Consider the following 25,975-nt stretch of genomic DNA (forward strand, 5'->3'; position numbering starts at 1 on the left):
ATTATATCACTATACCACATCAACCTATTTTAAAACTGATTATAGAGAAAATTGCAACTTATTTACATAATGACAACTTTCTGATTTTTGTTCTGAATCAGAGCTAGTCAGAAATTGTTATTCTAATTTTGCTCTAATTCAGAGAAATTCAGAGATTTTCAGAGAAAGTTGATTCTTAAATTTTCTCTGAATCAGACAAAGTCAGAATTTTTTCTGAATTATCTCTGATTCAGTACTGAAAACCTAAATTTCCTTGAATTTCTCCTGATTCAGTACTGATGCTCTGAAGGTTAGGTACGGGATTGGAAAGGCCCCAAGATGCCTGTCTGTGAAAATCATCTCATTCTGCATTGAATTGCTTGACTCTTCCGTTTTCTACGTTTTACACTAGCTGTAGAAAAATGTACACAATCAAGTAGAATGTTAAAATGCTTTAAACTATAAGCCTCTAAGCAGATGTGTACATTATATAATCATTACTATGGTTAAGAACAGTCTATTAAACAACGCCACATACTGTATTAGAGTTGCTTATGCGCTTTTGAAAAAGAATGAAAAACGTAAAACGAGAAAGAACGATTCAAAATTTATTTATTTGTCCAGATAACCGGTCTCAAATTACAAAAAAAGCACGAATTTTTTCAGAATTTAGTTCTATTGTTTTGAACCACACTTTATGAAAGTCTAGTTATGTTACTTTACTAACTTTCAGAAGTCGTATGTGTATTGTTTCGAGTATCATTTATTACTGCTCTAGTCCGCGTTATAGGTTGAATTGATATTGATTCTGATTTACTTTATTTTACTTTTATTTCGTTTTTTTTTCCTTTTAAATGGGCAATTGTTCCTCTGACGGCGGGGCGATAAACGGTGTGAAAAGTCCTCGACACATTATCTCGGAGAAAGACGCAGGAATGTGACATGTGACATAACGGTGCAACAATTTTTCTAGTGGTGATAAATTTATGATTTTTTCTTATAATTATAGTTCCTTACTTTCAAACCAGATTTTATTCCAAATCCACTTGAGGGGGGGGGGGTGAGGAACTGTAAGCTCAACTTGTTCTTTTTTCGTTCAGTCAATTTTGGTTGATCAATAAAAGAAAGTAGAAAGTTGAATAGAAATTTTGAATAGTTATAATAGAGAGCCTGCCAAGCGTAGAAAAATTAATTATAAGTTTTTCTGAATTTTGTTTTTTTTTCTGGAGGGGTTATAGAAGACTGAATTTTTGTGAAATTTTCAATTTTTACACTTATTAAGTTCTATTTTGGATGAATTTTTCAATTCTGCTAAATTTTTGCAAAATTTTGAAGAAGTTAAGTACTTTTCTATTATTTAATACTGAATAATTTGAACATAATAATTACTAGAGTGCTTTTGCGACCCCGTTTTTTAAAATCTTTTGTACAGATGCTTTACTAATTTGGCCAAAAATCATAATTTGGCGCCAAATCAAGTAATGTTAGCTATACTTACACCCTCAATTTCTACAATTACCTACAACAAGAATTCGTTTGAATAGCCTAGTTCATCATTAAAAAGTTTTTCCACTCATTTGCAGCAATTTTATGTTTAATTTTGATGGTTTGATTTTGATTTTGCAGGTTCTCCCAATTCAGAATTAACATGCCAAATCAACTTTCCAATTTTCTTTTTCATTTCATTTGGCTTTTCTGCAAAATCAGTTCTTCAGCCACAATTCAAACTTTTGTTTCATGTTATTTAAAACAAGTCATTTAAAGTTGTCCTTCTGGTTTTTAAACACACCTAAGTTACAGGTTTTGCATTATAAAAATCTGAACAGTTCCTTCTTAACTACCTTTTTAATGTATCCTTTTTTCGTACTGATTAATTTCCCCCTTAACGACTGCTAATTAAACGCTTATTTAATCAATCGTTTCGATTGGTGCACGGAGAACTGTTTTTCGTGAGATTAAGACAGCAAACAAGAAAAAAGGAAAACAATTAAAAACCTAATTCAAATATCCACAGATATTTGAATTAAAATGGTGTCAAAACAAGTGGTGTCAAAATTTAACAACCATTGAACAAAGACGCAAACTAATTAATAAAATCAAGATACTGAAACTGGAGGCTGTTAAATGATAACATTTGAAAAAAAGTAAATGGCTTAAAAAAGTTTTTGTTTTTCATTAATGAGACTAAGGGATAGCACAAGAAAAGGCCCAAAAACTGTAAAACGTGGCCAAAACTTAAGAGTCTGTTATTTTATTATAACACAAAGACAGACTCAAGAAACAACTAGCTGCACATTGATGGAAACAAACAAGTTCAACTATGTATGTCATTTCTAATCATTTCAGGAGCAAAAGCAGCGAAATCAAATTGCGGCGCATGGGAATAACTCCCCGAATGTTAAGTCCCACTCAAAATTTTAGCGTATTGAATCAACGTTGGGAGCAATTTGAAGGAAAAAAAAGTTCCACTCAAACACGTTTTGCTTCATTAACTCCCGCTGTTTAAAAATGACCACTGCCTGCTGTTTGACCTCTCAGTAACATTAAAAAAAGGAGAAAAAAATGTGCACAGGTTATAGAACAAAAAGCAGTGGTTCAGTGCAATCCCCGTTTTTTGAATTATGAAGGAAACAATTTTGTTACGCTATCGCTTCGCAACTATCCATATTTAAATTATTATTTTCTACAACTGACAAGACTTTCAGTTTTGAATCTATGTTTGTCTATGACCTTCGTTTTTTGAAAATATTATCTTCAATTTTCTTGAGCAAAATGTTGCTCGGATCATTATATGCACACGCACCTTGCCAAGTATCTTTGCTTTGTGCTGTCTTTTAAATAGCCATTTGGTAAAAAAAAATTGCTTAAATTTTTCAGAAATAGAAGTCGTAAACAGACAGGAGAGTTGGTTGAGACTGGAAAAATGTTTGCCCTATTTAATCTACTTTCAATTTTTGCATAACCGGAAAAACTTTTTCCGTGAGTTCTGCTAGCTCGCGTTTCTAGCTTAAGTGGCAGACTACAACTCATAATCTTTATGAGTACGGTCTAATAGGCTCAAGCTTTCACGTTAAGGAAAGTTTTTCCTGTTACAAAATTTTTTGTTCCAACGTTATGAAAATTGTTGGACAATATTTCTCCAAGAAAAGTATGTAGTATTTTTTTCGAATAATCTTCTTCAGACGTATGAGTTCTTTGAAAAGAGAAGACGGAGTGATGATATTGAAGATTTGAACGAAACGTTGTTTAATTTTGTTTTAGTTCCAAACAACAAATTTTATAAGGATGTTAAGCGCGTTACGCTATACTGGCTTTCTTTTCTGGTTAAGTTCAATTTAGTTTGTCAATAACATCTGTGGGAAAATGCAGGAGTATCAAAAATCTGGAAAACTAAAATCAATCGATTACATTATTTCGGTTATGTGGTTACGATGAAAACTTTCCTATAACTTGCAATGAGAATTTTAAATTGCGATGAGAATTTGCCTAAAAAAGAGTTTCAAGAGGATTACAAAGGCAGGCTGAAAAAAAACGAAATATTATTTTGAAATTTTGAAGTATTCTTTAGAGCATTTCAACGGTGAGATATCTCAAAGTTTTTTCATGTTTCTTCCTATCCCATTTTGTCTCCTGTCGTACCTTTTCCAATTCAGTAGGTTAGATCACTTTCTGTGCAAAAAACACCTGTGCTAATCCCCGTCGTTTCTCTTAGAGGTCAAGAACTGATCCGATATTTTGTATCAGAAAAACGAGTTTTCCATCTGTGTTTGTATTGAGAAAAAATGTTGTGTTGTTAAGTTTTTAAAAAAACGCGTTGCAAAATTACAATTACAAAATTTGGAAATCAGAAAATGTAATGAGACGTAAGTTGTTATTTTGCAGCCGCCCTCAAAACATTCTTAAATCAGTAATACAGAAAATATTTTCAATCATATGCTGAGGTTTGTTCCAAGTTTGCCCTCGAGCAAGGCCGCCTCAATATTACTTTTCAACGTTATACAATCTAGTCATTTTGCGCAATATTTTATATATTTTTCATGTGAGGTATTCTATATAGGCAAAAAAATGACTACAAAGCACTATGATCTCACATTCGTGCCTCGAATCAGTTGAAAAGCGTGATCAGTTTCCATTCTTCAAGTTAATTATTGTTGGCGATAGCAATTGTGGCAAGTCAACAGTTGTAAATGCAATCTGTGGAAGAGGGTTCGGAACAGGGACGAAGCCCACGAAGCAACCAATCACCTCAACTTTTGGTAAGATACGAAATTTTTTTATCAGATATAACGAAATACTTAACTAACTACTACCCGGGTTGAGGTGTCACCACTAAAAATCGCTAAAGGATGTAAGATTTGCGGTGAATTTGAGCAAAAGTGTAAGATTTGCGTTCAGTGCGATGAATGCGGTGATAAAAAACTTTTAGGCGGTGAAATTTTTTTCACCGCTACCAGCAAAATGCAGTGAAAAACAAATTTTCACCGCTAAAAACCGCAAAAATTCACCGCATTCAACGCAAAAAGATGCGGGCGCTTTGCGGTGAAAAAAGTTTTTTTCACCTCTATTCACCGCTAATCTTACACTATTTTTTGACCAAACCTCGGCCCGGGTAGCTATACGTTATCAGGATTGAGTATATACTGCATTTATATTTTCCAGACTTGGCTCTTATCATATCGGACTCCATTAAAGAACTCTCTGATCACTTGGTATTAGCATTTTGGGTAGCCCATCCAGCTCAAAATTATATCTGATCAAAAATTGTTGCGGCAATTTTCTGGTTTCCAGACATTTAAATTGCGAGCCTCTTTTGTCCTTAACACGTGAATCGTGCAGCCTTTACCCCCCCCCCCCCCCCCTTAGTGTGAGAACAAAATGGTCTAAGAGGCCAAAATGAGAGATACCTCTTCCTGAGATTCTGACATTTGATCCTGAATCTGGTTTCTTCTTTTCAGAACAGAAATTGGTGAATGATGCAATGAAGATCGGAGTGTCCATAACAGAAATTCCCCAACATACTCCAATGAAACTGAAAGAATTTCACTATCGAGGTTAGTCTGTCAGTCAGCAAACAATGCTTAAGAAAGTTCCTAATTGAAGAAACCAAGAAACGCATGACTTGTTTAGTAAACAAGTAGATTGTTTGAAAACAAGAGAAATAATTTTCCGAAAACGTATTGACGGTGATAATAGCTTTTTGAACAGATGAACATCTCTGTTTCACAGAGCAAAAAAGGATTCATTTTAATCACTTTATTCAAAAAGTTACCTTTCGTTTTGAAATAAATGTATGCGAAAGGTAATGATATTAGTTTACAAAGTGGAATGAATCTCGAAGTAATTAAAATTAATTTCCACTCAATAATTTTTAATTTTCTTTTATTTTGAAATAGATTTGGACGGTGCGATAATAGTAGTTGACCTCTCGGATCAATCCTCAGTGACCTTGAGTAACACGTGGAAGAGAGACATACTCACAAAAGCCACTCAAAGTCTACTAACTTCGGGCATCAAGTCACATTCAACACCTACACATCCTCCCGTACAAAAACCTCGGTCGAAAGGGAGAAAAGGGAAACCAGGTAACTTGACATATATCAACTAACGGAAATAATTTTTAGCTGAGAATGTGAATGTTCACATTCAACTTTCATTTACATTCCAGGTTGAGAAATTTAATAACAGGAGCTGTTTCAAATGAAGGAAGTGTTTCGTTTTCCCCGTAAATAAAGTTTTATGCCATGTGTGAACAAAATAATGCTCGTTTTGATATGCTCGCACCGATATTGATTTGTATAACTCATTCATCATAGGTAGGACTATTCATCAAAATTTATAGGTGCTATAATGAAGAGGTAAACATTGTCAAATATAGAATGACGTAGTCTAGTGGGAGGAAAAAGAAACATGCCCAAAATCAAGAGAGCACATTCGAATAGGGTCATAAAAAGAATTGTTGATGCATAAACCGTTAAAGATTGTCTAAAGGTTGTTAGTGCTTCTTATATATTGCGGCACTTATTCTAACATCGATGCTCTGTTTTTCTATTTCTTTTTAAACCTATTCATTTCTTCCATTGACTTCAACAAAGCAATAAAAAAGTTCCGGAAACTAATCACCTTCTATTAGTCACTGCAATGCTTATTTCAGAAGCTTACTATGTCAATGAGCATTTAAGAATTGTTTTAAACGGCTGCACCGTTTTTTGTTTAAAAACATTTTGGCTGACCTTGAGAAAAGATCTCATTGTCAAGACTTTTCTACGCTCCTCAATCTAGAGTCAGTTTTACCCCCCCCCCCCCCCCCCCCCCCCACATACACACACATCTTTTTTTTCATAACATCGAGGCTTCGACTAATTTAAAATTTTGACTGGCGTGCTTTTTATTTTAAACCATAGTTGTTCAGAAAAATCAGACAGGGGAGAAGATTCACATGATGCAATGGATGACGTAATAGCATCAGTTCTGACGTCATCGGATGAGGAGAGTAGCAGTAGTGATTTGAGTGATACGGAGCAGAGGGTATCAGGGGTGGATGACAAATCAGACTTCCCAGTTGTATTGATTGGTAAATTGTTTTAGTCTTTTCCCGTTATAGTCGCAGCTCATGGGATATATAAAGTATATTACGTATAACGCAACAACCGTAAAACCATTACGGGCGTCAACCGGTACGAAATTTTGCGAGTAAGCAGATTTCATTTTTCTTATGTTAATACATTTTAGAATTTCGATTGAAACTAGTCTTAAACTTAGTTAGAAATATTGGAAAGTTTAATTAAACAGTTTAATCAGACAGGAGCAAATTAATTCAAGTCACTAAGTTGATATAAATGAGTCTTTAAAAATTGGTGCTGTGAATCAATGCGGGTATTATTATAAGAGTTAGATTATTTGATGTAAAATCTTCCCATCATGTATTGAATGATTATTCTGAGAAATTAATTCTATTTACTTATTTAATAACGCTTTCATTTCGCCTGCCAAATGGCAAAGTCAACAGAAATAAGTTCGAACGGAACCATGAACTGCAATTTCAAAAATCATAAAGCACTCAGAAGCATTAATTTGAACGTAAATATTTTGACCATTGGCATCATTGGACTGTGCCACGGTTTGAGAGGAGAGAGGGGACATTTGTAATAATAATAATGAATTGTTTGCTTCTGAACAATAATGAAATTACTTATCACAGCGAAATCAAACAAAATAGGGTATTCGAAAAAACGAGAAATACTGCACCAGAATGGGCACTATTGACCAACCGATTCCTTCACAAGCAATGACCCGAAGAATACATAAGAATTAACAAAAATTTGCCGGACGAGCACTGGTCTCAAAGCTTTAATAAACAAGAGTAGGAAAAAACGAATAAATAGGTATATGAATACGAATGGGAATTAATATGAAGATTTCATTCAACCCCACAAACCAAAACAAAAGACAGGCACGCGGCCTCCCTCTCCTTCAAGTGCAGGTAGAAGCTCAGATCCATTGTCTGTTATTCGAGGGAAAAATTGAAAGGTTCAATTTGTTCACGGCAACTAAATTGGTGTCCCCAAATTTCATAGAGGCTTGATGAAAATAACTGTCAAACATTGAGTAACCTATTGACAAATGTTATTCGATTTAGAAAAATTTTTATTGCCAATCAAACGCCGGTCATTTAGTGATGTTAGTCTAAAATATCCATGAGGACTTTAGCTTTAACTTTAACTTCACAATAATTAGAAGCACGGGAGCTCAAGTGGCTAAGGGAGCTCAACATTTTATTAATGGATTCTACTGGCTCACCAACAAGCCTACAAGGTTTCAGAAAAATTATATTAGGTTTTACAATGAAGTTTCCTCAGGTTCAAGTGTTTGTTGATAACATTTTAAATTTCATAATTTCATCCAAGGGATTGAAAGAGTCTGCACTAAGGTGTCAAAATTATCTACTGAAAAATTCTCCGAAATTTTTTTTTATAAAAATGGAAAATCGGAGTTCTTGCGTAAAATCTGGTGCCGATGTGGATATAGTGCAAACGTTTATCGGCGTGAAATAAAGCAAAGTGCGAGCCAATGCATGTCTTTTTAAGGTACGAAGCTGGATCTGACCAGATTGAGCGATGACCCTGACGAACTCAATTTAACTGCGCAGAAATTCAGATCATCAGCTACAAAACAAGGATTCACAGATTGTGTGGCCATCTCGCGACAAAACGAATCATCCCATCAACAGTTTGCATCATGTATGGATCAGTTTTTCCAGAGTTTAATCCAAAAACGAGCTGCAAACTTGTTGAAAAATAACTTGAGAGTCGAAGGAGAATCTAGCAAAGGGTTCCCAACTCAACCGCCAAAAATCAACAAAGTTGGTAATATTTTAAAGTAATTACTGTTTTTTAGCTGATTTTATGCGTAATAGAAACAATCATGGTGCTGCCGATGTTTATACCTCGACTTTTGAAATAATTCAAAAATTCTAATAGGGAGTGTCATTGTTGACTCAAATTGCACTGCCGAGCTTCCTGATAAAGTCAAGGAAAAGTTTTTTCATGGGCCGAGCAAAAATAATTTTATTGGTTTGAGCAGGTCTTTGCATGCAACTTTTCGGCCGGGCACCGTCTTTTCATCCGTTAAGGTCTAAACATGTATGATAATATTTATCCATGTTTAGTATTTTATGACATTTTTGTTAGGGGGTCTATTCAGGTGCAACTACTGTGAAAATGGACCAGTACTGGATTCGAACCAGCATCTCTTACTTGCAAGCCTAGTGTGCTACCCAATTACACCAACTGGTCTTAAGCTCTCGAACTTGGGCATCTCTTATAACCCGTTCTTACGTTCTTTCGTGTTCCTCAAGGCTTCATTTCTCTAGCCAAGTATACGTTGAACAAGTAGAGCTTCTTGTCAATCTATTTCAAGCTTATCTTATGCACAATTTACATTAGGTTGTTCTCTTTCAACCTTCTAACACTCCCCCTTAAATTGCGCATCCTGTCTTTCACAGTTTCTAACTATATTGTCTCTCTTTTGCGGTTAAGCTCAGAGACTAGGGTCTGGGCCCATAACCTGTTAGGGGGTCTATTCAGGTGCAACTACTGTGAAAATGGACCAGTACTGGATTCGAACCAGCATCTCTTATTTGCAAGCCTAGTGTGCTACCCAATTACACCAACTGGTCTTAAGCTCTCGAACTTGGGCATCTCTTATAACCCGTTCTTACGTTCTTTCTTGTTCCTCAAGGCTTCATTTCTCTAGCCAAGTATACGTTGAACAAGTAGAGCTTCTTGTCAAGCTATGTCAAGCTTATCTTATGCACAATTTACATTAAGTTGTTCTCTTTCAACCTTCTAACAATTTTTGCTACAAAAAAGTCGCAATTTAAACTTTCACAATCTCTTTCATTTTTTGTTGCAGCCTCCTTCTAACAACCGAATAGCCTCGCCCGATGAATCATCTGCTCTCAACCTGACCTCATCAACTCTCGAGTTCTCGACCCCGAGGTCAACCAGAACGGCCGAAGATGGAAAAGAGTCCGGTGATTTTCTGCAAAGCGAGTCTTTTCTGGCCACTATTGTCACTCCCAGAAATCGGCCAGCTAGTGTGCAGCATCAATTTATTCTAACAGGTTGTTGAAATTAAAATCTTACTACGTGTTCTGTCTTACCTCCACTAACATATTATGTACCTTATTTACATACCCCAGTCGATTTCGAATGGTTATCTTGCAAGATTCTGGCAGATTCTGCCAGAATCTTGCAAGATAACCATTTATTCTATAGCACGGTACAATGTGAAAATATATTTTGTGCGCCAGGTGGTGTAAAAAATTATATGCCCATTAAGCTGGGAGGACATAATTATCTCCCAAATTTGGTTCTTCTAACGTTCACTTGCTATATAGTTGTGCAAACTTTTTTGTACTTCATTTCGGTTTTGTGTGTGTTTAGGTCTGACAGATCTCGACGTCTATTTGCTTCAAACAGAGCCAATGTTAGTTCGTGTGGCAGATATGCGATTGAGGTTCGAGAAGCAGAAAGTGAACTTCAGCGAAACCTGTTTCGAGTGTGGAGTTGTGAAATCTCAAGGCACCTCAGTATTGCAGTGTGTCACTTCAATACGTGATCAAACAGTTGTCCAAGCTCAGGTCAATTTTTGGTATAGTTTCCTGGATCTATAGTGTTTCGCCCCCCCCCCCCCCCCCAGCTTAGCGGGCTTATATTTTTTACGCCCCCAGGCGCACGCGCTATTTTCTTACATAGTAACGTGCTATATAACAACATATAAATTGTAACTGGGGGGCGTAAAACACACTGTGCGGGCCGAAACAGAATAGATCCAGTTTCCTTTCTCCAATGGAACTTATCCACCCGTGATTAAAATTTGTACACACCAACAATGGTGTTTGCAATTCGTAATGGCTAGTTGCACGTCTTATAAAGCTCAAAAAATGGTCCACATGGGTTTTCGAAAACGAAAGTTTTGTTCAAAATGGGAACTTTAATCGACCATAGTAAATTTCTATCAAAAAATTATAACCCAATCATTAGCATTTATATTTGAACCGTAAATTCAAAATGATGCCTTGTCAATTTCAACCAAACCTAAAATATTCAAAATTTTACGGAGGAAAACACAATTGGGGAAAACTTTTTAAAATATTTTCTTCGGAAAACTTTTATCTCCTCAGTACACTTCAGTCTTTTACTGTGCTATTTTTAACTCATTGTGGGGTGATTTCAGATGTCATTAAAAGACAGAGGGTCTTCTGGGGGACTTGAGATTCAGCTGTCATCTTCAGCAGAGCAAAAGTACAAAAATCTGATTGACATGCTCAATTCACAGGTATATGGCATTTTAACAGAAGCTGCTGCTTCAAAAAACGCACACTTTTGATTTGTTGTGGACAACTGCGACATTACTTTGTCGCATCTTCTCATTTTACGTGTTTCTCAAGTGATCAATCGAAACGTTAAACTTGCACAACTTTGTCAAAAGTTGCACGAACTTCAGCCCTCAGTTATACAGTTAGGGGTTACAAAAATTGGGGCAGAAAAAAAGCTAGTGCTGAAAAAACAATTGATGGAAACTGAACAATATAAGCAACTAAATAAGTTAACTCTTATTGAAGGAAAATGAAAGAAAAGGAGTTATTGGTTTTCAAGAAAAGTAAGTTACCAACAGTCAATTCAAGGGTTACTCACTGACACAAAATGATGATTGCATTTATTTAATTTTTATTCTTGATAAAGAGTTGACATAACAAAAATTTCTTTATAAAATCAACAAAAAAGGCATTAGCCATCAGATCAAATTATTTGGTTCGACATCAAATACCTTTAAAGGCTAGATTTAATCTTCTAAGATTATTTGCTTCGTCCTGTTTAGATTATTAGTTCTATATTTTTTTCAAAGTTTACCATCATACTCAATTGGCAGGAAAAAAGCAAGTTAGATGGGTTATAAAAGTTTGCTACTTTTGAACCAATTATATGACACTGTTCATAGTCTACTTCTTGAAAACAAAAATTTCTATGTAGAAGTTCGCATAAAAACTTCGTTAAAGAGATTTTTTTGATAATATTCAACTACCCAACAAATTTGACGACAAAAAATTCCAAATAATTGCAAACATTGAAACTAACGCAGACAAACGTACCTAAAAATTTTCTCGCGCAACAAAATGTAAGTCATATGGAGTCATAATTCAGCTAAAAGAACACTTTTTGAAATTGGAAGAAACTTCATAGGGCTCTAAGGAAGGAAAAATCAAATGCAAAATTTAAAAACACGTTAGAAAAAGAGATGCAAAATTAAATTATTTCTATTAAAACAATTCACAAAACAGGAAACCAAACCTTAGTTTTCATTTAGTTTTTGAAAGATATTGGAAAAGTTTTTTATTTAATATTATATATATATATATATATATATATATATATATATATATATATATATATATACATATATAAACAACACGCAACTATATCCACATGGTTATTTTAGTTTACTTGTTTGAGTTTTTTTAAAAAACTTAACCAATTTCCACACAAATTATTTTACAAACGTTTTCAATTTGCCTATCATTGGATTTCTTAAAATTTTTCACAGGTAAAATCAGTGAAAAAATTAGCTCTCTAAAGATGTGAAGAGGGGCAAATATGCTATTTGTATTGACCGCAATTACTAACGCGAGGAACTTTTTTTAAATTAAAAAACTATTGTCCTTTGTTTGATTTCTACCTGTTGGGAAACGGTTAACAGAATGTAAAATGTAGGTGATTTAAACATAAACATACGCTAGAGCAGGCAATACTGACGATGAGCATGGAAGCATTGACAATATAAAACCACTGATTTTTGTCTAAACAAATTAATGACTAAATCAAGGTTTGGAATATATCTATGTAACTTTACCCGATAAATGCTATTTTTTTCCAGAGTAATGCCGATAAAAAATATCCAACTGCTGATTCTTTGCTGGTCCTTTTTTGAAACATCTGCTTTGGGATCGACTAGTAAACTGAAAATAAAATTGGCTGAAAACGGAGTATATCGATACGAGTGTAACAGAAAACAAGAAATGAAAAACGAAACTAACGCTCTAATATGCTTAACTTCACTAGGAACGCGTATTCTAGATGCAAAAATGCAAAAGTGCAAATAAATATGTCAAACTGAGTTGCATTAGCGCATGTCGTCCTTTACAACTCGGTGCGACCACTCCTCTTCGAATGAATTCTTTTTTTTATAATTAAAAAAACTTTTTCTGAAATTGTATTTTTGATCTTCACCAATTAACGTGAAGGAATTTTTTTTAAATATCCAAAGGCAGATGCTGTCTTGTGTCAAAAACGAAATAAAGAGACATGTAGAGTACACACAAAAGTTTTAAATCTAAAAATCGACTTCAGCAAGGAGCCAATTTTTTATAAAATAAAAACTGAGGCTTGAAAAACATATAGTAGCGTGTGCTTGCCAAAATTTTAGGTGTTATTTTGAAAACCATTTCTTGAGGTTGGTTATCATTAACTATGGACAATTCTTCTAGTCAAACTTTTCAATTATTACACAAATTTTCAAAGAGAGGACATTTTTTCCAAAGTTCTTAAAAAATCAAACTTGTTTTTCAACAAAATTGCGTAAACGAAGCACGAAATTTAAAAGTCACTAAGCAATGATCCAAAGCGCTGAGCCCAGTTGAGTGGGGTTTGAATTACTAGAAAATACCAAATTAAGAGATGTGCTTTATTTTTTCAACAGCCAAAACTCAAAATGTGATTGCTTTCATATGCCCCAAAGTAATTTTGTCTGTTAAGTACTGAGTTGTAAATATGCGCAATCGTTTCCACAAAAGTGTAGATAGAAGCCAAAATTTTTTTTAAATTTTTGGAACAATTTCGCAAAAAGCAGTGGTCATGTTGCAAACTTCCTGCTAAACGGTAGGATACACCAGAAGTATAAAATGATTGCAGTTCTCACGTTCTTCCTTACTTTGCATAGTTTTGTAATTTACCCCAATTTTTTCAATACTCCAATAGCTCATATCTTTTCTTGTGGGAGAAAACTCAAATATTAGATTTTAGCTTGCGCTATATGTCTTGTTATCAATCGTGTTCATCTTATTTTTTTTTCATGGAGAAGAGAAGCGATTGAATGAAAAAAGCTATCACTTAGAGGGTCAATTTTTGTCTGAATCCTGGAGGCCAACCAGAGACGACAAAAAATCGCTGATTAATCTCAAATCTTCCGAAAAGAGTACATAGAGCTTGTCGTCTAAAATTACAAAAAAAAAACTCGTATTCTGCAAATTTCCTAGCAAACTTTGAAAACCTTGAAATTCAAAAAAATTTTTTTAAAAACTCTCCCTATTCATTAGTATTTTAAGACAATGTTTGAATACTTGTCATGAAAACTAGGCAAACCTGAAAACAACTTTTATGCAGTTTTCAATCACAGCGTTGAACTAATATGTTTGTTTTAAAATGTTAATATCAGACTTTTGAATATTTTTTCTACTTAATTTAATTTGCACACCCTTGTTATCGCTATTCAGAGGCTATCAAACGTCAAGGCTTAGCCTAACTGTGGAATAACTTCAAGAAGGCAATAGCAACCCTGTGATAATGTCTTTAATCAACTCTTGTTGCTATTTAAAAAATTGTAAAACATACTTCACTGGGTACTTGATTGGACCACTTTTTAGTCATTCTTTTTTCCCATAATATTTATAAAGTTTACATTCCGTATTGAGAACTGGTTGATTCAGTTTAGCGCAACGCAAGATACTTTTTTATTTCTGTTGCAGGTGCTAAAAGTGTGCAGAGATATCGAGAGAGAATTTCCGATGATCAGTCACGCTTTCATCAACGCGGATGACAAACTCAACAAAGAATCAAAGTCAGTTTTAATTAGGTTTTCAGACGTTCAAATAATAGATCTCGTAGAGATTTGAGATCGGTAGAGATAGTTTTTAGTTACTTCAAATACAAGCACAGTGTCAAAAACAGTCAAAGTGTCAGATTAAAGCTAGCAAAAGTTATCAACAAATTTGAACAGTCCTAAAAATTTGAGGAATATGCGTTAACGTGTATGACCATTATGCAAACAATATTAGTAGATAGTATAGTTAATAAACCAGATAAAAGTTCAACTTAATTAATTTAAGTTCTATATCTACCGTTTTTGAACTACTATTACCTAAAAGTCATCAAATTTTTCTTACCGATGGTACATCAAGCTTCTCTCTTTTGGAGCTGTCAAACGTTAAAATCGTTAGCCTGCTTGAAAAGAACGTTATCTTCTAACTGCTCGATAGTTTTTCAAACTTGTTCTTGAAAACAGAAAATAAGACAGGAGACAAATTTATCTCTAGAGGACTCTTACAAAAGAACTTATTCAAATTTATGATCGTTATTCAGGAACGCATGGAACCTTGGCATTCTTGGAGCCAAGACATCGGAAGAGATCCATGATCTCCAATCTACAATAGAGAAGAACCAATCCCTGCTCATGTCATCACAGGAAACTGCTAGAGAAACTCTATCTGATGTTAGAGATTTAGTTCAAAATATTACACGATTGTTTTCGGATGAAACTCCGCGATGATGTCTATAATTAAATTGATAGTTTAATTTAAAAGTCCGCTGCAAAAATTTGGCAAATAATGAATTGTTTTTGCCAGATGTATATTTATTTTAAAGGCTGTCTAATACATGTAAGAGGAACTAGCTCCAAAGTCGCAGCTGATTTACTCATAGTGATGTCAAGGACCAAACTTGTCAACAACAATTTTCAGACCTTCAAGAGAACGCTTTGGTTACCTGCCTTATCAGAGAATCCAATTTAGGGTTAACAAATAATAATAATAAATTCGTTCTCAAACTGATACAAAATGACATAATAAACTAACAATCAGTAAGCTATTATCAGTTTGCAAGAGCACCATTAGACTATTACTGTCCGTTCTGAGGTGTCTTGATATATTTTGAGAGCATTTCTGTTACCAAAAGATAGCGAGTAATTCTGGATTTTTAGATATTTAGACATCTCTAATACCATGCAAATAAGAGTCTAATTGTTTTTTGCCAATTATTAAAATATTTTTAATAGACTTTTGTCATACTTCACTAAAACATTGCAGAGGATCCTGACGCGAACTTTAATGGACTTTTTATTTTGTTTTGTAAGTCTTATTTCAGTTTTCAAAAAATTTATTTCTTTTCTCCGGATCAAAAAGTGTGTGAATTTCTTTGGGGCTAAAGTAGCTATTAACCTCTGGATGGGCATGTGTTTGTCTTAAAACAGCTGTCAGAAGCTTCAAAAGCTTGTAGATATGAAGTTCCCTCACTAATGGTATTGTGTATGTTGATAGCTAATTGAGTGTCGATTCGAATTTTCTTTTTTAAAAAATAATTCCTATCAACAGTTTTTGTTGACTATCAATTTTTTCCGTCACTTTTTTTTATCAGAACCGTACACCAGAATGCCTTACTGATAAATTGGCTGAAAAAAGGATTTATATGCTCTAAACAATGCCGAAGAAGACAAAAACTTTTTGAGTTGATACAGCAACGGAACATTTTCGGCAGTTTTTTTCAGCAACTGATTTGCATGCTCCTTGAAACTCAATTTTTGGTCTATTTCGAGACCCAAACACTTTGCAGAAGTCAGTACTTGAGTACTTGGAACAAACTGCTTAACCTGATTGGCGCCTGCTGCCTTGCCAAAAATAAGTGTTTTAGTTTTTGTTTTAATTAGGCAAAGGCTGTTTCGAGCCACCCAGTTTAATATTTTTACAAAATCTTCTGCCGTGTCAGCGCCTAGTTTACCACTAAGAGCCGTATCGCCGGCAAAAAGAACTATCTGACTTTTAGTTTGCAAAGTGGGATGTGTCATTGACGTAGATTAAAAACGAAAATTTGAATTAATTTGATCAAGTCTGCTACGCGAGACATGCTGGTGTACTTTTTTCGCCAAAAATGTTGTAGTTATGCATTATGGCAATAGATAAGGAATGAAATGAATATTGATTACAAAAGTCCTTCAATTGTTTTTAGCCTTCTTTTCAAATGGCGTATAAATTATCGCCAAATAATAAAATTTCTTTACAATTATCTCATATCCGGGGAAACCGTTTTTGGTCAAATGAAGTATAATTTGAATACGCGCTCTCTGAGTAAAAAATAGAGAGACAGACAGCACACTGGTCTTTGAGAAAAGGCTTAAAAAACTGACCGTTTCTGCTGATCGTCAGGTAGGTAATTTTTCAGCACAAGCTGATGTTAAATCCCCATGTTCTGAAAGGGACACTAAGAAGTTCAAAAAATCATTGCATTAAAAAAAGAAAATATTTAAATTAGAAGTACTTTTTGAACCAGCCATAGAGAAAACTATCAGCCAAATCCATTACTGGTCAATTTTCATCAATTTACGCGTTTAAGAGTATTTTGTAAATTTATTTTATTCAGAGTTGACATAGAGGAAATTATCATATCTGTCTTATCTGTTTCACAGATATCTCGAAAATTGATTAATGATTTTTTCGGGACACAAAATTTATACGTACAACGTTTGAAATTTGTGCTCAAAGTTTTCATTTTTTGTTTTTCAGTCTACCTATTTAAGAAACCGATTTTGATTAACGTACAAAACCTTGCAATCAGGGTTCACAGAGTTTAAAAAAATGCAAAATTCTGTTTCCATTAGCTGTTAATAAAAAAGAGGCACTTCTTGATCTCATTAGATACAATCAAAATAATTTGAATTGCTCCTTTTTTTTACAATCCAAACAATTGTATAGTATTAGTGTGACCAAAATGGATTTACAATTTTTGTGATGATGGCAAAACGAAAAGCAGCAAAAAAGCGAATCACTTGAAAGGTGTTAAAATTTTTTTCCTTGGTTAATGGTTTCATGTTTTAATCAATTTGAAACTACTTGTTTTCATACGGTTTTTCGAACCAATTTGTTTTGACGTTGAATTTTTCCTTTTGTTGACCTGTCACTATTGTCCTATCAATGGAAGTTCCCATGGGTCTTGCAATGAAATGTTAGTCAAACAATTTGCAATTTTTACAGCTGATATGATGTTTTTACGGCTTTGTGGTAACCTATTCTTATGAAAAATTATCGAAGTCTCGATTCTACCCATTTGCGTTTTTCGTTTTTCTCTGAGACTGATTAAGGTACTATAGGCTTCTCAAACAAACCTACGTCAGCAATGCAAATAATTTCGGTTAATAGATAAGATTTCGATGCCCCTAATTGTCTCTCATGATTATTTAGATGTTTTCCATTCCCAGCCCGAATATATTATGCATCACCGATCACATGCCATGACATAGTAAACCTTTATGTAAATATATTGCTACTGGGGACTCAATTAAAAAGTGCCCAGAGAGCACAAACAGGGGCATATAAGAAAAAATCAGTTTTTCTTTCGTTGCATTGCCATTTAGCATCATCACTGACAATTGTCAGCAGCTTTCCAATGAAACCTAAAATTTTGTAATTTTTCAGTTCGTACATATTGGTGTTAATGACTTTAAAACCTTGTTTTCGGTAATTTTTGACCTGAATATTGAAATTTTAAGCTCTGTTTCCTGGTTAAATTTTCTATTTAATGACAAATTTCATTGCTTTTCCTAGAAAACTTAATAAGTTTTGATTAATGTTTTCAGCTTTACGCTCATCCTGCCTAAAATTTAGAAATTTTTGTTGTCAAAAATATAGTGATTTTCTTAGTCCTGCAAGTCATAATTTTTCTTCTTTATTTTTGTCTTTTTAATGATAGCTCTCAACAATTTCTGATGAAGCAAAATTAAGAGTAAATGGTAGTTTCAGTTCACAGTTAATGACAAGATAATGTTCAAGTTTTCTCCCTTTATTGATCCAATTGCTCCCACATCTGCCCGCTAAAGTTTTTGTTAGCTATTAAAGTCTGACTGAATCTTTGCTTTGATTCTAGGATCTGATCATTTATCATGGTTATTTGCCATTGATATTTTTATTTTCCTTTTCGAGTTGTTTACTCTGGATGTTTCCTCGGGCGGTTGTCAAAATTGTTCCACTAGTGAGATTGAGTCGAGGTCGTAACTTTATACCAGTTAGTTCGCACTTTTATGTTCGCACTTTTTTATGAAGTTTCGCACAGTTTTTGATGAAGTTCGCACTTTTTTGATGAAATCAAACTTTGAAAAAAAAATTGGGCATCCAGGATGAGGTCCCAGACTGAAATCGGTATAACCAGACAAAATTATAGTTGATTCTTATAGTTGTTATGTTGATTGTTCTACCCAACTGATCGCTGTTGTTAACAATCCCTAAAACTCATGTGCTTTTTACGTTTCTTTTTGAGGTTTTTCGACCACATTTGGCTAAATGAAACCTTTAAAAAACCTAGATAATTTTGAAGTTTTTATGATATTTTTATGATTCCTTGGCCAATTAAATTTTTCTTATGACTGCCAGCGGCTATATATTAGATTGTATTTGCGCAAGCTTATTTTCAAAAATGATCGCGAAATGTTGACGTTATATATTTTTGTTCAACATTTTCTGTAAATTTTATGATGGTTTTCGCCACTGTTTGTCACTGTTTGTCCCAACAGTATTCTGTTAGCAATTTTCAAATGTTCTTTTTGGGGCTAAGAAGATACGACAAATTATCAACTTTATTTCCTATTAGTTTCACCAATTAAAACTATTTTGAGCTTGCAGCTGGTTTCGGCTGAAATTTTGAAAGATAATATTGGTTTCGAAGAATTGAGTGAAAGAACTTTCAGCAAATTTTTCGTTCAGTCATTTTTTCCGACAGTTGTTTTCATTGAGGTTTCGGCGGTTCCCTGATTGTCTCCTATATGTCAAGTATTTGTTTCTCAGATGATAATAATTTTCAACTACTTCCTCTCCTGTTTTTTAAGGTTCGTTGTTTTTAAGTGCCCTAACAACAAAAATTATCTATATTTTAAATTCTGTCAAAACTATATCAACTATATTTGTACTGCTGGTCATTTTCTATGCTGTTATTGGTGCTACTTACTGACTTTTCGACTGACCGACTTTTTTGTTTAACCATTTGTCTTGTCGTCCTCAAAAGCTTGATAAACAAGTAAAGCGGCAATACATACAACCTTTTTGTGAAGGCAATTCTTGGAGTTCGACCTGATTACATCATCCCCCCATACACACAAAAACACACACTCACACACAACTACACAATCACAACCACACACACACACACACTCATTTGACCCCACCCAGAACTCACCCGTATGCTAAACACACAACCCTTCAATTAAGTTGAAACTCACCCCAATAATTTTGTTCGCACCTCTTTGCTACCTACCCACTTCCACCTATCCCCAATGTTCAACGCCCTTATCGCTCAAGACGTGTAATATTTTTATATAACGATTAGTTTGGTAAGTACGTGCTCTGTAACGGTGCGGGTGGCGCATACCGTACTGAAGAGGCACAAAAGGAAAAAATCCGAATTTTTAATAAATTATAACAGGCAGATGCATAGGTTACGTGACTCTGATGAAGTCGCTGAGAAAGTCTGGGATTAATTGAGAGCTGCGAAGCAGTTCGAGAATTTCGCCAGAGTTTTGAAGTGACTTTAGCAGAGGCACGTAACCAATTTGAACCACGCGTTGTTTAAGTTCAGTAAAAAAACACTTCACTTGCAAAAGTGGTTACAACTTTTGATTGCGAAAAGAATACGACTTTGAGGGTCTACATCTATCCAATTAGTTCTTTATAGTTACACCCACATATTATAACTTCTCTCTCATGCCCGCCACGCTAAGCACCGTATTGGAGGGCAGGTTGTAGGTGATTTGGGTGACCAAATACATCCTTTTTTGCAGACAAATAAAATCACTTTTGCAGACAGTCAGCCTTTTTTTTTCCTAATGAAACTCTTCTGATGAACCGTTTTTGAATTTTTGCTTTTAAATCATATTGGGATTTTTCCGTTTGTCCCCCAAGCATAGTGGGTAAATGTTTGCAACCGCCAGACGCCTATGACATATTAAACAATAGTGATTCAGAATAAAATAGAGAAAGCTCTATAACTGGGGAACACACCGTAATGTGTGGTGCCCAAGTGGAAATGATCTCATTTCTGCTATTCGTATATAATGCATTTGTCTTTGTTTTTTTTCAAATAAAAAGGGTTAATTTTCCTGAATCAGAGATGGCAGACAAGGATAAAAACTGGCTGAAACGACTTCTGAAAAATTTCGATAGCTGGTAAACCTCTAGAGAGGATTGATTTATATGAAAAAGGGATCTTTTCCGTTTGTGCCCCCAGTAAGTTATGCGCCCCCAGTTACAGAGCACGTGCCATTGCATAGTAAGTCATCGTGTAAAAAAAGGCACGTGCGTCGAAGGTGCAAATAATATGCGCCCACTAAGCTGGGGGGCACAAATGAAAAAGATCCTCAACTTGTGCACATTTATTGTGGCTCTTTATAACAACTGCATAATCAATATCAAATGAAAAGCACGTTTTTACATGTTTGAAAACTTTAGAATCTGGCTCTGTACAAAGGAAGATTTCGTATTCTAAAATCTGGCACTGTTAAGATCTGTCATTCTAAAACTTGTACGTAAGTGTTTCAAGGCCGACTGAAACCGTTGAAGACAACTGACAAAAAATTTGTAGTCTAATGAATTTAATTTACAGTTAGAGACGTGCATGACAAAACTACAACAACTTTCCAATAAATCGGCTATCCATTAACAACACGTGCAGCCAGTCAAATGAACGGTTTTAAAAGTTATGTACATTTTTCAGGAAAACTTCGTCTTGTTGAGTTAAGGGTCGATATGGACCATTTAAATGCCTTGCAATTTGGCAGCCCCAAAGCACCCGCACAACGTTTTGTAATTATTTTTTTAAAAAGCACTTTTGTATGATACATCATAATTTGCTCATAATATACTCAGAGTGGTCAATAATGGAAACATCCAATAACGGGAAAAAAAGATCCAAGAGAGCTGCTGATGTCGCTAACCAAGATTTCCTCTTTTGGAAATTTTCATCAACCTTGTCAAACTATCAACTCCAATTTCAAGATTTAGCTTTAAAAAATTTGGTTTTCGTAATCAGTTTCATGTTCTGATATCAGTAATACATACCACACACAAGCTTCTCATAAATGATCTTCAAAGAAGCTAGAAAACTTGTGAGCAAAAGCAATCCAGCTCTAGTACCAACAAAACCCGAACTTCATTAGAAACTGTCATCATTTGCAAGTTTTACCCACTATGGTTTGCTCAGTGTAGGGTAACTTTCTCACAAACTCAACCTTAATTAGAAGTTACTTGTATTGCAGTCATTGTTTAGCACATGTAAGATTAACAGAGTGTAAAGGTAATGCAAACTCAAAATCCAAGGTCTGACAGACTTTTAGGGTCCAAATTGAAAGTGTTCAGTGAGAAAATGCAGTGATTAGCCGAACTGCATTATAGAGAGAAAACAGCTCTTTACAAACTCTAAAAATGTCTAGTGTAATATTACATGATTTCCCGTAAAAGCGAACACACTGCAAATCGTTATGAAACACGAAAACTAATAGGCAAATGAATAATACAAATCTAATTAAGTTCTTTTTGATTTTTTTCACAAATGAAAAAAATGTTTTGCTTGAAACTCAGAAATTGCCCAAAATGTTACATAGAAACGTGTAATATACAAACTGAATTGTAATTGAGGGTTTCCAATGGCCTGGCAACGAGAAATACTTATATTTCTTAGGAAAATAATCAAAAAGAAACAAAAAAGCGATATGGTAATCAACAAATCCAAGTGCCGTTTCTCATCATAGTAAACTTTCTTTATACATTAGTTATCTATTGATAATGGAGCTAAGTTATTTTCTTGATATATTATATAACTTCACAATTCGACATCACCGTCTACCCCCTGACCAGTACCTTTGAATTTCCCCAAAGCAATCTATAGCTAAAGTGCAATTTGATAACAGTGAAGTTGCTGTACAGTCTTCTTGTTCTTTCTTGTACTGAAACCCTTTTTCTTCCTGCATTTAACGAATGCGAAACTATTGCTGGTCAAATAAAGGCCCATTTTAGATATTGGTAGTGTTGGATTAACACTCACCACATTGTGAATTCAATCAAGAGTATAAAACAGTTCTTAGGATCGCAACCTTTTGGGACAGGGCAAATTCTAATCCGCCAATAGTGTTGGAAAAGTAGAGGCAACATTTAAAACTGGCTATCACAGCCATGCTGAACATCAAAATGGAATATCTGTAAGTCAATCGTGCAACAAATTTTAAAAGAAAAAACAGAAAAATGTTCCAATGAAAAGATATAAAATACATATGCATTTGACATTAAGTTGAGCGTATTCGACTTCTTGACCCTTTAAGTAAGATGCAAGAAGTTTTTCTTATCAGACATTGCAAAACTCTTACCATGAATATTTTTGTCGTTGGCGCGTAAAGCTAATCAAATAGTTGCCTAAATTTTGTGATAAGTAACAGCATAAAATTCCAGCTTTTTTAAGGAAGAACAAAACTGTGAGCACTGTCGTATTTATAATTCAAATATCTGTTTATCTGTATATCAAATAACTGTTTCTTGTATCAAATTCTGTTTATTTTTATAGTAATACTTTTTACACAGTTTATACATACATAATTTTCAAAAAAAAAAATTATTTCCGTTCATTCAAAAACTGAAAAGTAAAAAAATCGTTATTGAAAAACAGTGTTTTGAGTTTTCTATTTATCTAAGGAGAAGTTTAATTAAATTATTATCATATATGACTAAATAATTTTTGAGATGATAACTTTAAAGTTCGGGATTTTCATCATTCATGCACAGAGTGATAATTCATTCTATCGTGAAGAGCAAAAAGAATACAGTAACGTCTACAACATTTAATAAAAAAATTCTTAAAAGATTGTTTGCACAGCCATATTTATTATATCAGGATATTTCAACCAAACTAAATCATTTCGTTTTAGCTTTGAAATCTATTTGTGTTAGCTGTGGGCAGCTATTTCTGAAAGCTATTATCCTTTGCAGAACTTTTTTTTATCAAGTGACATTAGTGCAGCCCAATGTGGGTGGGCTGTTGCAATTACTGCAAAACAGATCATCAGATTATAAGTTCGTTCGTAAAAGGACTTGATCGAATCATCAATTCAAGGCTCCCGCTCCCACAGAGAACGCGCTTCATATTCAGTCGCTATCTTCTTGCGCCCCACATGTGCAAGTGCCATATTTTGTAAAAAAATATTTACTTTTTTTAGTGGTACGTGCTCTGTATCTGGGGTTCCATAGTTTACTAGGGCAAAAACAGAAATGATCCAAAAATGGTAAATAGCCTTTAAGAACTTCTTCCCAAAGGCACCATTCTTTTTACCAATAACCACAATGAATTGAGACATCATTCTGTCTTTGACATATTCCAAATCTTACAAGGTCACCTGAGCAGATTTTGCTGCACTTGACTAAGTTTGTTGCGGTTGACACTACGACACTTTGTTAAATCTCACACGACAGCAATTATCAAACCGTACGCAGTAAAAATTTCTATTTCCGGAATAGTTTTTACTGTGTTCTGATAGTTTCTTACAATAATTCATCAAGCGAAGCAGTTTTTACCAGACTTAAAAAATTGTCCGATATCTACAAGAGTATAGCCTCCAGTGAATAGCCTCCAGTAATTCAATTCAAGCGTACTGCTATAAATCAGAATATAATTTTGGAACCTCTAAGATAATTAGAGTTCAAATTCCCAAGATATCCCAATTTTAAATTATGGTATCTAAATCCCAATTTTGCTCTGTCTTGAAAATATTGGAAATTTGAATATTAAATTGTTACGATGCCGCAAAGAAACCCTCTTACTTTTAATATCGCTGGTGAAGATGCACCTCCATGCTAAAAATCTCCACGCCGTCAATCTATCTGTAGGCTCAATTGTGAAGATCAAGTATTATTCAGCATTGGTTTCACAAAAATGAACAACAAATAATTGAGTATTTTTGCAAAATTTTTCCAGAATTTTGGCAAAATTTTTGTCACATATCAGCTAATAGTTTAAAAAAAGAAGAAAAAACGAGAGTGAAACAAGGCGTGTAGGTGATCTTGCTTCGCAAATTTAATGCATATTGTTAGCATCGAAATTGGTGTATAAGATGTTTGATTTGAAACTATTTCATGCTAGGTGTCAAGGTGTTTCACCGATGACTGACCGTGGGCATTGTTTTTGTAAATTCTATATAAATTTCAATTAAATTTTTGCAAAAATATAAAGTCGCAATGTAGACGCTGTTGTCAACTAATGAAACAGCGCCTACATTGGGCTATTTTTGCTGAGCGATAATTGTCAGACCGCTGAACAGAAAAAACGTCGCAGGCAAAACAGTCCCGAATTGCAAAATATTGCCAGGCAAAAGATTTCCAGGCAACAGTTGCATGATAGCAGACAAAAACAGTACCAGATGAAATGTTTCCCACTAAACATAGATTTTAACATATATACACCAATTAAAATAGACAGTCTTGACATTTTTCATCGATTCAATATCATTGATTAAGGATTAGCCTGATTATATCATAGTTTTGGCAAATTATATATTTTGGAAAAAGTTTTCAATTTAATCCTTATTAATATCAATTAAAATCAATGCCTTCAGAAGCGTAACTCATAGATTATGTTTGATATTTGTTTATAAATTATATTTACAATCGTTTCAATAGTAATTTGGGACTATTTTGTCTGGGACTATTTTGTCTGCGACTATTTTGTCTGGGAATGTTTTGTCTGGGACTATTTTGTCTGGGAATGTTTTGTCTGGGACTATTTTGTCTGGGACTCTTTTGTCCAGACACGCTCAGACCTCACGATAGCAGGAAACTTTTATTATTTTGATGAGATTTAACAAGATCTGAAATGTGTCCTATTATAACTTGTAAGAAAAATTAGATTAATATCTTATAAGAGCTGTCAAGTAACTTATCACATCAGATGGGAGGAAAATTAAGCACGGTGTTAATTTTTTAAGTGATGATGTGATCTCTATCAGAGCTAGCACAAAGAGCCTTCGAAAAAAATCCCCGACCTCCAGGTTGCTTGCGCTAATTTTCGGCAGATCTCGTGTCAATTTTCTTAACAGAAATCTGCATAAGAAGAAAATCTGAAATACAAGAGCAAGAGTTTTTTGCAGTATCTGATGAACTCCGCTTTATTCGGCTTTGAAAAACTGCATCCCAATGAACAGTGAAGTTTGGTACATTTAACAGTAACTCTATCTTTTGTAACTCTGTTCAAGTCTGTGTATGAAAACATTCTTCTTTGACAGATTTCAGCTGATTAGAAGGTCTTCTTAGCAAACAAAAAGTTTGTTTTAGAATCCGTCCTAACTCAGACATTCTGACCCGGGTTTAAACTCACAAACATACACATGCATACATCAATTAACCAAATCTTAGATTAAGTCTCTAAACTTTACG

The 25,975-nt window shown here is 34.3% G+C and overlaps 1 protein-coding gene across 1 annotated transcript; it reads left to right on the plus strand.

The window, feature by feature from the left end:
- Positions 1–441: 441 nt before the first annotated feature.
- On the plus strand, positions 442–15,157 carry LOC142350297 (uncharacterized). Its single transcript, XM_075402101.1, has 11 exons — positions 442–905; positions 4,082–4,235; positions 4,935–5,030; positions 5,373–5,561; positions 6,389–6,550; positions 8,064–8,338; positions 9,391–9,601; positions 9,924–10,120; positions 10,717–10,818; positions 14,282–14,373; positions 14,895–15,157. The coding sequence occupies exons 1-11, from the start codon at positions 834–836 to the stop codon at positions 15,079–15,081; spliced, it is 1,737 nt and encodes a 578-aa protein (XP_075258216.1). The 5' UTR covers positions 442–833; the 3' UTR covers positions 15,082–15,157.
- Positions 15,158–25,975: the final 10,818 nt, after the last annotated feature.

Source organism: Convolutriloba macropyga, chromosome 12 (assembly GCF_964194025.1).
Source record: "Convolutriloba macropyga chromosome 12, txConMacr16.3, whole genome shotgun sequence".
Lineage (NCBI taxonomy): Eukaryota > Metazoa > Xenacoelomorpha > Acoela > Convolutidae > Convolutriloba > Convolutriloba macropyga.